Source organism: Salvelinus alpinus, chromosome 17, assembly GCF_045679555.1.
Source record: "Salvelinus alpinus chromosome 17, SLU_Salpinus.1, whole genome shotgun sequence".
Taxonomy (NCBI): Eukaryota; Metazoa; Chordata; class Actinopteri; order Salmoniformes; family Salmonidae; genus Salvelinus; species Salvelinus alpinus.
This window is the reverse complement of record NC_092102.1, coordinates 37,824,399-37,839,801: the sequence shown is the minus strand read 5'-3', so window position 1 is coordinate 37,839,801 and position 15,403 is coordinate 37,824,399. Positions and strand designations below refer to the sequence as shown.

Genomic DNA, 15,403 nt, shown 5'->3' with positions numbered 1-15,403 from the left:
CACAAAGGAAGGGTCCACACACACACACATACACTCTGAGTACCTGGTTCCTGGTGCTGATTTGGGCAGGGGGGCTGTAGAGGGGGGTGTCTTGCTGATGGTAGTGTGTGTGTGAAGGGCAGGCTGTCTCTTCTCCCCGAAGCTCACCGTGCGGGTGTGAGTCAAAGGGCCCTGCAGGGGCAAGCACAGGTCAAAGGGTATTCTACCAATCAATCATAGCATAGCAGCAATCATTACGGCTTTCACCTAGTGCCCTGAGATTTTCCTGACCAGAAAAAATCTTGAGGACCTGATCCTAGTTCAGCCCTGAAGACAACAAGTCTAGATAGAAGACAACAAGAGGGACTGATCCTAGTTCAGCCCTGAAGACAACATGTCTAGATAGAAGACAAGAGGACCTGATCCTAGTTCAGCCCTGAAGACAACCTGTCTAGATAGAAGACAAACCTCCAGGGCTATGAGGTAGAGGCAGACAGATGTAGAGGAAAGGAGGAGAAAACAGCTAGCCTGGCAGGAGTGGGGAAGAGAGAGAAGAAAAAAACATTGGGTCTGGGGGAGCAAGGGAGTGGGAGTAGAGAGGTGAGAGATGGGGGAGAGAGATGGGGTGGAGCGAAGAGGGAGATGAGAGGGTGAGAAATATGACAGGTGGAAGAGCAACAGAGTGAGAAAGGTAGAAGAGATGTGGGGAGTGATAAAACAGAGAGAGAACATGAGGATAAAGAGAGAAGGAGAGAAAGCAGCCTGCTCACCGGTAAGCCTTTAAAAATGACAGGAGATGACTGCCAGGACACATTGATCCCATCCCCATTCCCAATCCCATCATTCCCACCAACCTGCTCCAAACACACAGGAATACTCACAGGAGCAGTGGCCTGGAAAACATAGTACCACAACACAGTGAGAGACAGAGAGAGGAGGAGAGAGAGAGAGAGAGAGAGAGAGAGAGAGAGAGAGAGAGAGAGAGAGAGAGAGAGAGAGAGAGAGAGAGAGAGAGAGAGAGAGAGAGAGAGAGAGGGGAGATAGAAAAAGGTGGGGGAAAGAGAAGTAGGTGAGAGAAGGGATGAATGAGTGGAGGTAGAGGAAGGTTGATCGACAAAGAATGATCCAGAAAGAAAAGGGAGATAGATACTACACAGAGAGAAGATGGAGTAGAAGAAAAGACTAACTCCTCTAAAGAAACCTATTCATCTGGCGTGCAGCATTAAGCCTGTGTACAGCTCAGTTTCATGGACATTAATGACACAGAAACAGACCAGGGGAACCAAAACATTATCGTCAGGAAGTAGATGACAGCTACATATCAGTCTCAGAGATGGCCAGTATGTCTGTTACATGTATTTGAAATATGTATTTCAATTACTTCTGAGTATTTTGTCATTTGTATTATACTGGGCTAAACTACAGTCGTGGCCAAAAGTTGTGAGAATGACACAAATATTAATTTCCACAAAGTTTGCTGCTTCAGTGTCTTTAGATATTGTGTCAGATGATACTATGGAATACAGAAGTATAATTACAAGCATTTCATAAGTGTCACAGGCTTTTATTGACAATCACAAGCCACTTAGTTATCACTTTTGCCTTATGGCAAGGTGCTCCATCATGCTGGAAAAGGCATTGTTCGTCATCAAACTGTTCCTGGATGGTTGGGAGAAGTTGCTCTCGGAGGATGTGTTGAGATCATTCTTTATTCATGGCTGTGTTCTTAGGGAAAATTGTGAGTGAGCCCACTCCCTTGGCTGAGAAGCAACCCCACACATGAATGGTCTCAGGATGCTTTACTGTTGTCTTCTCCGGACAAGCTTTTTTCTGGATGCCCCAAACAATCGGAAAGGGGATTCATCAGAGAAAATGACTTTACCCCAGTCCTCAGCAGTCCAATCCCTGTACCTTTTGCAGAATATCAGTCTGCCCCTGATGTTTTTCCAGTGGCTTCTTTGCTGCCCTTCTTGACACCAGGCCATCCTCCAAAAGTCTTAATCTCACTGTGCGTGCAGATGCACTCATACCTGCCTGCTGCCATTCCTGAGCAAGCTCTGTACTGGTGGTGCCCTGATCCCACAGCTGAATCAACTTTAGGAGATGGTCCTGGCGCTTGCTGGACTTTCTTGGGCGCCCTGAAGCCTTCTTCACAACAATTGAACAGCTCTCCTTTAAGTTCTTGATGATCCGATAAATGGTTGATTTAAGTGCAATCTTACTGGCAGCAATATCCATGCCTGTGAAGCCCTTTTTGTGCAAAGCAATGATGACGGCACATGTTTCCTTGCAGGTAACCATGGTTGACAGAGGAAGAACAATGATTCCATGCACCACCCTCCTTTTGAAGCTTCCAGTCTGTTATTCGAACTCAATCAGCATGACAGAGTGATCTCCAGCCTTGTCTTCGTCAACACTCACAACTGTGTTAACGAGAGAATCACTGACATGATGTCAGCTGGTCCTTTTGTGGCAGGGCTGAAATGCAGTGGAAATGTTTTTGGGGGATTCAGTTCATTTGCATGGCAAAGAGGGACTTTGAAATGAATTGCAATTCATCTGATCACTCTTCATAACATTCTGGAGTATATGCAAATTGCCATCATACAAACTGAAGCAGCAGACTTTGTGAACATTTATATTTGTGTCATTCTCAAAACTTTTGGCCACGACTGTACACTCCAATGTATTTTGAAACAAGATACTTCGTAAATCTATGTATTTTCAAAATACTAAATACCTTTCTATACCATTTTTTATATATATATTTGAGATACTTCAAAGTAGCCACCCTTTGCCTTGATGACAGCTTTGCACACTCCTGGCATTTTATCAACCAGCTTCATGAGGTAGTCATCTGGAATACATTTCAATTAACAGGTGTGCCTTGTTAAAAGTTAATTTGTGAAATTTCTTTCCTTCTTAATGCATTTGAGCAAATCAGTTGAGTTGTGACAAGGTATGGGTGGTATACAGAAGATAGACATATTTGGTAAAAGACCAAGTCCTTATCATGGCAAGAAATGCTCATAAAAGCAAAGAGAAACGACAGTCCATCATTACTTTAAGACATGAAGGTGAGTCAATACGGAAATTGAACGTTTTTTCAAGTGCAGTCGCAAAAACCATCAAGCGCTATGATGAAGAGGATGCTGCAGAGGATACGTTCATTAGAGTTAACTGCACCTCAGATTGCAGCCCAAATAAATGCTTCACAGAGTTCAAATAACAGACACATCTCAACATCAACTGTTCAGAGGAGACTGTGTGAATCAGGCCTTCATGGTTGAATTGCTGCAAAGAAACCACTACTAAAGGACATCAAAAAAAAGAAGAGACTCGCCTGGGCCAAGAAACACGAGCAATGGACATTAGACCAGTGGAAATCTGTCCTTTGGCCTGATGAGTCCAAATTTTAGATTTTTGGTTCCAACCGCCGTGTCTTTGTGACACGCAGAGTAGGTGAACGGATTATGTCTGCATGTGTGATTCCCACCATGAAGCATGGATGAGGAGGTGTGATGATGTGGGGGTGCTTTGCCGGTGACACTGTCTGTGATTTATTTAGAATTCAAGGCACACTTAACCAGCATGCCTACTGCAGCATTCTGCAGCGATATGCCATCCCATCTGGTTTGCACTTAGTGGGACTATCATTTGTTTTTCAACAGGACAGTGACCTAAAACACACCTCTATGCTGTGTAAGGGCTATTTGACCAAGAAGAAGAGTGATTGAGTGCTGCATCAGATGGTTTGCGATGAGTTGGACCGGTAGAGTGAAGGAAAAGCAGCCATCACGTGCTCAGCATATGTGGGAACTCCTTCAAGACCGTTGGAAAAGCATTTCTCATGAAGCTGGTTGAGAAAATGCCAAGAGTGTGCAAAGCTGTCATCAAGGCAAAGTATAAAATATATTTTGATTTGTTTAACACTTTTTTGGTTACTACATGATTCCATATGTGTTATTTCCTAGTTTTGATGTTTTCACTAATATTCTACAAATAGGCAATAGTACTGTTGGTCCATCTTGAGATGCGGTAGCCAGTATACATTTCCTCAAAATAGTCAGAAATAATCTAAGGTAACTCAAGAAATCAGTCATCAATTTTGACGTTTTTGCTGCTCTTAGTCCCTAAATTTGACTTCTAACTAAGATGTTTGGTTCAGTATTCATCAAGTGAAAAAATGTGCATGAAAACGATACATCTCTTGTTGATTGACAACAAACACTTTATTGAAGAATCCCTACTGTTGACCAATCACCGACAAATGGGTTTAGATTTCGGCTACTGATGAAAAAACCCTTGTTGAAGTCCAAAACGAACAGAAACTTCACAAAATTGTGTCATAATATTTGCAAGTTGGGAAGCATGCCGATGCCTTTATAGTCAGTGCATTCAAATAAAGTAAATAAACAACAACATATCACAGTCATAGCATGTAAAACATTTCTGTAACCGTTATTGAGAATGTTGTTGCTGTTCAGGCCGGCTACTTGCAAACGTATTTCTGTATTTTAAAATACATGTATTTTGTAGTTTCTTTTCATACATTGATCTTTATGGTATTTTGTAATTGTATGTTGTGATTTTACCCATCCCTGGACAGTCTCTGGGTTACAAAAGGGTTATTCAGCTGTCCCCATAGGAGAACCCTGCTTGGTTCCAAGTAGAACCCTCCTTGGTGCCAGGTAGAAAGGGTTCTAAACTCAGCAAAAAAAGAAATGTCCCCTTTTCAGGACCCTGTCTTTGAAAGATCATTTGTAAAAATCCAAATAAATTCACAGATTTTAATTTTAAATGGTTTAAACACTGTTTCCCATGCTTGTTCAATGAACCATAAACAATTAATGAACATGCACCTGTGGACCGGTCGTTAAGACACTAACAGCTTACAGACGGAAGGCAATTAAGGTCACAGATATGAAAACTTAGGACACTAAAGAGGCCTTTCTACTGACTTTCTACTGAAAAACACCAAAAGAAAGATGCCCAGGGTCCCTGCTCATCTGCGTGAATGTGCCTTAGGCATGCTGTAAGGAGGCATGAGGACTGCAGATGTGGCCAGGGCAATAAATTGCAATGTCTGTACTGTGAGATGCCTAAGACAGCGCTACAGGGAGACAGGACGGACAGCTGATTGTCCTCGCAGTGGCAGACCACTTGTAACAACACCTGCACAGGATCGGTACATCCGAACATCACACCTGTGGGACAGGTACAGGATGGCAACAACAACTGCTCGAGTTACACCAGGAACGCACAATCCCTCCATCAGTGCTCAGACTGTCCACAATAGGCTGAGAGAGGCTGGACTGAGGGCTTGTAGGCCTGTTGTAAGGCAGGTCCTCACCAGGCATCACCGGCAACAATGTCGCCTATGGGCACAAACCCACCATCGCTGGACCAGACAGGACTGGCAAAAAGTGCTCTTCACTGACGAGTCGCAGTTTTGTCTCACCAGGGGTGATGGTCGGATTCGCGTTTATCGCCGAAGGAATGAGCGTTACACCGAGGCCTGTACTCTGGAGTGGGATCGATTTGGAGGTGGAGGGTCCGTCATGGTCTGGGGCGGTGTGTCACAGCATCATCGGACTGAACTTGTTGTCATTGCAGGCAATCTCAATGCTGTGCGTTACAGGGAAGACATCCTCCTCACTCATGTGGTACCCTTCCTGCAGGCTCATCCTGACATGACCCTCCAGCATGACAATGCCACCAGCCATACTGCTCGTTCTGTGTGTGATTTCCTGCAAGACAGGAATGTATGTGTTCTGCCATGGCCAGTGAAGAGCCCAGATCTCAATCCCATTGAGCACATCTGGGACCTGTTGGATCGGAGGGTGAGGGCTAGGGCCATTCTCCCCAGAAATGTCTGGGAAATTGCAGGTGCCTTGGTGGAAGAGTGGGGTAACATCTCACAGCAAGAACTGGCAAATCTGGTGCAGTCAATGAGGAGGAGATGCACTGCAGTACTTAATGCAGCTGGTGGCCACACCAGATACTTACGCTCTTGACGCTAGGGGTCAGATATTTTTATTTATTTATTTAAATAACGTTACCAAGGTAAACGGACTATTTCTCAGGTCCAGATCGTAGAATATGCATATAATTTACAGATTAGGATAGAAAACACTCCAAAGTTTCCAAAACTGTCAGAATATTGTCTGTGAGTATAACAAAACTGATTCTGCAGGCGAAAACCTGAGAAAATCTAACCCGGACGTGATTTTGATTTTTTTTTTTTTTTAATCTGTGTTTCCTGGCCCGTCTTTCTTCCATTTAAAGGGGTATCAACCAGATTCCTTTTCCAATGGCTTCCTCAGGCTGTGACCAGGCTTTAGACATCGTTTCAGGCTTTTATTTTGAAAAATGAGCGAGAGTTTTCTAAAGTAGTCAGGTGTCCTCTGATTAGTTCCTGCGCGCGAGAGGGTAGCTCTCCATTTTCTTTTTCTCTCTTATTGAATAGGTTACGGTCCGGTTGAAATATTATCGATTATGTTTGTTAAAAACAACCTGAGAATTGATTATAAAAAACATTTGACATGTTTCTACGACCATTACAGATACTTTTTGGAATTTTCGTCGAACGGAACGAGGCTTTGGTTTTCTGACCATAACGCGCAACCCAAATGGCGTTTTTTTGTTATAAAAGTAATATATATCTAGCAAAAAGAACATTTGTTGTGTAACTGGGAGTCTCGTTTTATTGCTTTTCTTTCGCTGCAAAGCATATTTTCAAAATCTGACACGATAGGTGGATTAACAACAAGCTAAGCTGTGTTTTGGTATATTTCACTTGTGATTGCATGATTATAAATATTTTTAGTAATACTTTTGAATCTGATACGTTTGGGAATTTTCTTCTGCCTTTCAGGACCGGAACGAGGCTGTAGTTTTCTGAACATAACGCGCAACCCAAATGGCGTTTTTTGTTATAAAAGTAATATTTATCAAACAAAAATAACATTTATTGTGTAACTGGGAGTCTCGTGAGTGCAAACATCCGAAGATTATCAAAGGTAAGCGATTCATTTTATTGCTTTTCTGACTTTCGTGACCATGCTAATTTGGGGCTAGCTGTTCTAGCATTGATTCATACACTCACAAAAGCTTGGATTTATTTCTCTGTAAAGCATATTTTCAAAATCTGACACGATAGGTGGATTAACAACAAGCTAAGCTGTGTTTTGGTATATTTCACTTGTGATTGCATGATTATAAATATTTTTAGTAATATTTTGCCCCCTGAAATTCAGCGGTTGTTTATGAAAATGATCCCGTAAAAGGGATCCGTAGCGCAGAGAAGTTAATGTTACTTTTGATTTTGAACCCCCCTTTGTTCAGGGACACATTATTCCATTTCCGTGGAACTTGTTCAGTTTATGTCTCAGTTGTTGAATTTTGTTATGTTCATACAAATATTTACACATGTTAAGTTTGCTGAAAATAAACGCAGTTGACAGTGAGAGTACGTTTATTTTTTTGCTGAGTTTACATGGAACCAAAAAGAGTTCTACCTGGAACCAAACGGTTTCTACATAGAACCAAAAGGGTTCTCCTACGTGGACAGCTGAAGAATCCTTTTAAGGTCTAGATAGCACCGTTTATAGCAACAGAGAGTACCATAGCCACTGGAGAATAAGGTGTATGAACGTGCATGACTGTTCTTACCTGGTATGCGTGATCAGTGCGAATATGGCAGAGCGCGGAGGGAGCTGATTGGCTGAGCAGGGTGGGGGCGTGGCCATGTGTCCCCCTCATGGCGATGTGGGAGGGCTCAGAGCGAGGGAGACAGGCGGTGATGGAGACAGGTGGGAAAATGGGGGGAGCGCCGGAGGTGGTGGGGGAGGTGGGCGTGAGGCTGGATAAGCCCTCTGATAGGCTGTCCATGTTGACCTCGATCTCCGAGTAGTAGAAGTCCTCCTCTCCGTCGCTGTAGTCCGAGTCGCAGTTCCGCCTGCATTGCAGGAGGGTGACATACGTGAAGTAGCTTATAATGAAAGCTTATAATGCCTTATAATCACATTCATTGCCCATCATATATTCAGTCAATATACCACCTCATAATACTCTACAGCTGCATTAATAAGGTGTTATGAAAATGCTTATACGGCATTTTAATTCTTCATACCAAGCCACTACAAGCTTTATAATGAGGAGCTGAGTCTTCTCTAACCAGCAGAGGGCAGTGATACACAGGCCTCAGAGCCACTGAGATTATGGACTTGATTGGTCAAAGCCTTCAATGACTGACAGAGAGTGCAGGATAGCAACAGGAGGCTATAAAAACACACCAGCGAAACCTCCTCATGTGTTGATATGCTTCCCTCCTCCACCCTGCTTCCCTTTGTAAGTGGATCCTAGACTAACAAACCTAATCATATTAAGAAGTCATAACAAACAGAGCCCATGGAGAGACAGAGCTTCCAATGTAGCACATACTCCACAATACTAGCTCCTCACTGATAGTAGATATTCTGACCAAACTTCAGCTAATAGAGTGAACTGTATTATATCTGGTATTTGGTATGTTATTAGGATCCCCATTAGCTGTTGCGAAAGCAGCAGCTACTCTTCCTGGGGTCCACACAAAACATGAAACATTACATAATACAGAATATTAATAGACAACAGCTGAAGGACAGAACTACATCAATTTAGCTATGTAGCCTACATATCAATACATACACACAAACTATCTAGGTCAAATAGCAGAGAGGCGTAGTGCTGTGAGGTGTTGTGCCGTGAGGTGTTGCTTTATCTGGTTTTTGAAACCAGGTTTGCTGTTTATTTGAGCCAAAGGAGATGGAAGGGAGTTCCATGCAATAATGGCTCTATATTATAAATATCTGCTCTCTTATTGGTCCTCATGTGATCTGAGTGCAGTGATTGGTTACAACAATTACCCATTCAACAATTGTGATTCCATATCTACAGCAGTTGACCTGTATCTGGCTCTGTGGTTGATTGGTGCCTTACCCCAGGTGGACGGTTCGGATGTGTCGCTGGATCCCTGAAGAGGTGCTGAGGACCTTTTCACAGTTCTTCCACAAGCACTTGAACATCACCTTCATGGAGTTCTGAAACACAACATAGGAGAAAACAGTGGAGTCAGTGCTATTGTAATGATCAGACCTGGGATCAAATACTATTTCAGGTATTTCAATTAGTTTTCAATACATTTCAAAACAAGTATACAGACAACTTTTATTTGAAAACACAAGTAGTTGAAAATCAGAATGCATTTGGAAATACACGTGGAAATACACTTACTCAAATACACTCCCATGCAAATAACCCAGGTATTAAAAAATATAAAAGTATTTAAAAATACCTTCAAATACAATTTGGTCAACTATTTATTTTCTCTCACAAATAACCATTAAAATACACAAATAAAAGTAGGCTACTTGTTTTGGCATGTGTATTTGAAAATACTTAAATACACAGGAAAAAATATTTAAATAAGGAAGACTCTACTAGTCGAAACGCGTTGCAGTTGTGTTTCCTGATGTACTATGCTGATTCCTCCCATATGTATTATTTTGTAAATATACTGAAAAGATATATAAACACAAAATGAAACAATTTCTGAGATTTTGAATGTAAAGAAATTTGTCAATTTCAATAAATAAATTAGGCCCTAATCTATGGATATCCCATGAAAGGCAGGGGTGCAGGGGTGCAGGCCCATGGGTGGGCCTGGGAGGGCATAGGCCCACACACTTGGGAAACAGGCCGACCCACAGGGGTGGGCCAATCAGAATGAGTTTTTCCCCACAAAAGGGCTTTATTACAGACAGAAATACTCCTCAGCCAAATTCTCTAAAACAATGTTGGTTGCAGCTTATGGTAGAGAAATTAACATCAATTATCTGGCAACAGCTCAGGTGGACATTCTTGCAGTCAGCATGCCAATTGCACGCCTCAAAACTTGAGACTTCTGTGGCATTGTGTTGTGTGACAAAATTGCACATTTAAGAGTGGCCTCTTATTGTCCTCAGCACAAGGTGCACCTGTGTAATGATCATGCTCATTAATCAGCTTCTTGATATACGACACCTGTCAGGTGGATGGATTATTTTGACAAATGGTCAAATGCTCACTAACAGGGATGTAAAGACATTGTGCACAACATTTGAGAGAAATAAGCTTTTTGAGCGTATGGAACATTTCTGGGATATTTTATTTCAGCTCATGAAACATGGGACCAACACTTTACATGTTGCACTTATATTTTTGTTAAGTGTACATTTTGTTAATAGTTCACAAAAGTGTATTGCAACGTACTGGCCGCCTACTCGTCTTCTTTCTTTAAATAACAAATACTCAAATACACATGCATTTGAACCCAGGTCTGGTAGTGATTGAGGGGGAACAACAAGAGTGGGGCTTGAATCAACAACCCTGTGGTTACGGGGAGAGTGCACTACCACCTGTGACAAAAAGGTTTAGATCTCCTAGCAGAAGCTGTGATCCACTCACACACTGGAAGGATACACAGAGAGTGAGGTAACAAAAAGAAAAGGAAAAAGACCATTGGACCAGTACACAGACTATTAGACAAGCAGAAAAAGACCATTGGACCAGTAATCAGACTATTAGACAAGCAGAAAAAGACCATTGGACCAGTACACAGACTATTAGACAAGCAGAAAAAGACCATTGGACCAGTACACAGACTATTAGACAAGCAGAAAAAGACCATTGGACCAGTACACAGACTATTAGACAAGCTGAAAAAGACCATTGGACCAGTACACAGACTATTAGACAAGCAGAAAAAAGACCATTGGACCAGTACAAAGACTATTAGACAAGCAGAAAAAGACCATTGGACCAGTACACAGACTATTAGACAAGCAGAAAAAGACCATTGGACCAGTACACAGACTATTAGACAAGCAGAAAAAGACCATTGGACCAGTACACAGACTATTAGACAAGCAGAAAAAGACCATTGGACCAGTACAAAGACTATTAGACAAGCAGAAAAAGACCATTGGACCAGTACATAGACTATTAGACAACCAGAAAAAGACCATTGGACCAGTACATAGACTATTAGACAAGCAGAAAAAGACCATTGGACCAGTACACAGACTATTAGACAAGCAGAAAAAGACCATTGGACCAGTACACAGACTATTAGACAAGCAGAAAAAGACCATTGGACCAGTACATAGACTATTAGACAAGCTGAAAAAGACCATTGGACCAGCACAGACTATTAGACAAGCTGAAAAAGACCATTGGACCAGTACACAGACTACTAGACAAGCTGAAAAAGACCATTGGACCAGTACATAGACTATTAGACAAGCAGAAAAAGACCATTGGACCAGTACATAGACTATTAGACAAGCAGAAAAAGACCATTGGACCAGTACATAGACTATTAGACAAGCAGAAAAAGACCATTGGACCAGTACATAGACTATTAGACAAGCAGAAAAAGACCATTGGACCAGAACACAGACTATTAGACAAGCAGAAAAAGACCATTGGACCAGTACACAGACTATTAGACAAGCAGAAAAAGACCATTGGACCAGTACATAGACTATTAGACAAGAAGAAAAAGACCATTGGACCAGTACATAGACTATTAGAGAAGCAGAAAAAGACCATTGGACCAGTACATAGACTATTAGACAAGCAGAAAAAGACCATTGGACCAGTACATAGACTATTAGACAAGCAGAAAAAGACCATTGGACCAGTACATAGACTATTAGACAAGCAGAAAAAGACCATTGGACCAGTACATAGACTATTAGACAAGCAGAAAAAGACCATTGGACCAGTACATAGACTATTAGACAAGCAGAAAAAGACCATTGGACCAGTACATAGACTATTAGACAAGCAGAAAAAGACCATTGGACCAGAACACAGACTATTAGACAAGCAGAAAAAGACCATTGGACCAGTACACAGACTATTAGACAAGCAGAAAAAGACCATTGGACCAGTACATAGACTATTAGACAAGAAGAAAAAGACCATTGGACCAGTACATAGACTATTAGAGAAGCAGAAAAAGACCATTGGACCAGTACATAGACTATTAGACAAGCAGAAAAAGACCATTGGACCAGTACATAGACTATTAGACAAGCAGAAAAAGACCATTGGACCAGTACATAGACTATTAGACAAGCAGAAAAAGACCATTGGACCAGTACATAGACTATTAGACAAGCAGAAAAAGACCATTGGACCAGTACATAGACTATTAGGCAAGCAGAAAAAGACCATTGGACCAGTACATAGACTATTAGACAAGCAGAAAAAGACCATTGGACCAGTACATAGACTATTAGACAAGCAGAAAAAGACCATTGGACCAGTACAGACTACTAAACAAGCAGAAAAAGACCATTGGACCAGTACAGACTACTAGACAGGCAGAAAAAGACCATTGGACCAGTACATAGACTATTAGACAAGCAGAAAAAGACCATTGGACCAGTACAGACTATTAGACAAGCAGAAAAAGACCATTGGACCAGTACAGACTATTAGACAAGCAGAAAAAGACCATTGGACCAGTACAGACTATTAGACAAGCAGAAAAAAACCATTGGACCAGTACAGCCTATTAGACAAGCAGAAAAATACCATTGGACCAGTACAGACTACTATACAAGCAGAAAAAGACCATTGGACCAGTACAGACTACTAGAGAAGCAGAAAAAGACCATTGGACCAGTATAGACTATTAGACAAGCAGAAAAAGACAATTGGACCAGTACAGGCTACTAGACAAGCAGAAAAATACCATTGGACCAGTACATAGACTACTAGACAAGCAGAAAAAGACCATTGGACCAGTACATAGACTACTAGACAAGCAGAAAAAGACCATTGGACCAGTACACAGACTATTAGACAAGCAGAAAAAGACCATTGGACCAGTACACAGACTATTAGACAAGCAGAAAAAGACCATTGGACCAGTACACAGACTATTAGACAAGCAGAAAAAGACCATTGGACCAGTACAGACTATTAGACAAGCAGAAAAAGACCATTGGACCTGTACAGACTACTAGACAAGCAGAAAAAGACCATTGGACCAGTACAGACTACTAGAGAAGCAGAAAAAGACCATTGGACCAGTATAGACTATTAGACAAGCAGAAAAAGACCATTGGACCAGTACAGGCTACTAGACAAGCAGAAAAAGACCATTGGACCAGTACACAGACTATTAGACAAGCAGAAAAAGACCATTGGACCAGTACATAGACTATTAGACAACCAGAAAAAGACCATTGGACCAGTACATAGACTATTAGACAAGCAGAAAAAGACCATTGGACCAGTACACAGACTATTAGACAAGCAGAAAAAGACCATTGGACCAGTACACAGACTATTAGACAAGCAGAAAAAGACCATTGGACCAGTACATAGACTATTAGACAAGCTGAAAAAGACCATTGGACCAGTACAGACTATTAGACAAGCTGAAAAAGACCATTGGACCAGTACACAGTCTACTAGACAAGCTGAAAAGGACTATTGGACCAGTACATAGACTATTAGACAAGCAGAAAAAGACCATTGGACCAGTACATAGACTATTAGACAAGCAGAAAAAGACCATTGGACCAGTACATAGACTATTAGACAAGCAGAAAAAGACCATTGGACCAGTACATAGACTATTAGACAAGCAGAAAAAGACCATTGGACCAGTACATAGACTATTAGACATGCAGAAAAAGACTATTGGACCAGTACATAGACTATTAGACAAGTGAAAAAGACCATTGGACCAGTACATAGACTATTAGACAAGCAGAAAAAGACCATTGGACCAGTACATAGACTATTAGACAAGCAGAAAAAGACCATTGGACCAGTACATAGACTATTAGACAAGCAGAAAAAGACCATTGGACCAGTACATAGACTATTAGACAAGCAGAAAAAGACCATTGGACCAGTACATAGACTATTAGACAAGCAGAAAAAGACCATTGGACCAGTACACAGACTATTAGATAAGCAGAAAAAGACCATTGGACCAGTACACAGACTATTAGACAAGCAGAAAAAGACCATTGGACCAGTACACAGACTATTAGACAAGCAGAAAAAGACCATTGGACCAGTACACAGACTATTAGACAAGCAGAAAAAGACCATTGGACCAGTACACAGACTATTAGACAAGCAGAAAAAGACCATTGGACCAGTACATAGACTATTAGACAAGCTGAAAAAGACCATTGGACCAGTACAGACTATTAGACAAGCTGAAAAAGACCATTGGACCAGTACACAGTCTACTAGACAAGCTGAAAAAGACCATTGGACCAGTACATAGACTATTAGACAAGCAGAAAAAGACCATTGGACCAGTACATAGACTATTAGACAAGCAGAAAAAGACCATTGGACCAGTACATAGACTATTAGACAAGCAGAAAAAGACCATTGGACCAGTACATAGACTATTAGACAAGCAGAAAAAGACCATTGGACAAGTACATAGACTATTAGACATGCAGAAAAAGACTATTGGACCAGTACATAGACTATTAGACAAGCGAAAAAGACCATTGGACCAGTACATAGACTATTAGACAAGCAGAAAAAGACCATTGGACCAGTACATAGACTATTAGACAAGCAGAAAAAGACCATTGGACCAGTACATAGACTATTAGACAAGCAGAAAAAGACCATTGGACCAGTACATAGACAAGCAGAAAAAGACCATTGGACCAGTACATAGACTATTAGACAAGCAGAAAAAGACCATTGGACCAGTACACAGACTATTAGATAAGCAGAAAAAAGACCATTGGACCAGTACACAGACTATTAGACAAGCAGAAAAAGACCATTGGACCAGTACACAGACTATTAGACAAGCAGAAAAAGACCATTGGACCAGTACACAGACTATTAGACAAGCAGAAAAAGACCATTGGACCAGTACAAAGACTATTAGACAAGCAGAAAAAGACCATTGGACCAGTACACAGACTATTAGACAAGCAGAAAAAGACCATTGGACCAGTACATAGACTATTAGACAAGAAGAAAAAGACCATTGGACCAGTACATAGACTATTAGAGAAGCAGAAAAAGACCATTGGACCAGTACATAGACTATTAGACAAGCAGAAAAAGACCATTGGACCAGTACATAGACTATTAGACAAGCAGAAAAAGACCATTGGACCAGTACATAGACTATTAGACAAGCAGAAAAAGACCATTGGACCAGTACATAGACTATTAGACAAGCAGAAAAAGACCATTGGACCAGTACATAGACTATTAGGCAAGCAGAAAAAGACCATTGGACCAGTACATAGACTATTAGACAAGCAGAAAAAGACCATTGGACCAGTACATAGACTATTAGACAAGCAGAAAAAGACCATTGGACCAGTAC

At 41.3% G+C, this 15,403-nt stretch overlaps 1 protein-coding gene across 2 annotated transcripts in view; it reads right to left on the bottom strand.

Annotated features, from left to right (window-relative positions):
- The window catches only part of LOC139542909 (zinc finger protein 704-like), a 189,023-nt gene that overhangs the window by 5,474 nt on the left and 168,146 nt on the right, over positions 1–15,403 (bottom strand). Inside the window, exons 5-8 of one of the 2 annotated variants that reach the window (XM_071348880.1) lie at positions 8,962–9,062; positions 7,654–7,939; positions 750–872; positions 44–171 (exon numbers count right to left, since the gene is read on the bottom strand). In XM_071348880.1, coding sequence (XP_071204981.1) covers positions 44–171; positions 750–872; positions 7,654–7,939; positions 8,962–9,062 — 638 coding nt within the window. The remainder of the gene's footprint in view (positions 1–43; positions 172–749; positions 873–7,653; positions 7,940–8,961; positions 9,063–15,403) is intronic. The other variant, XM_071348881.1, reaches the window with a different exon arrangement.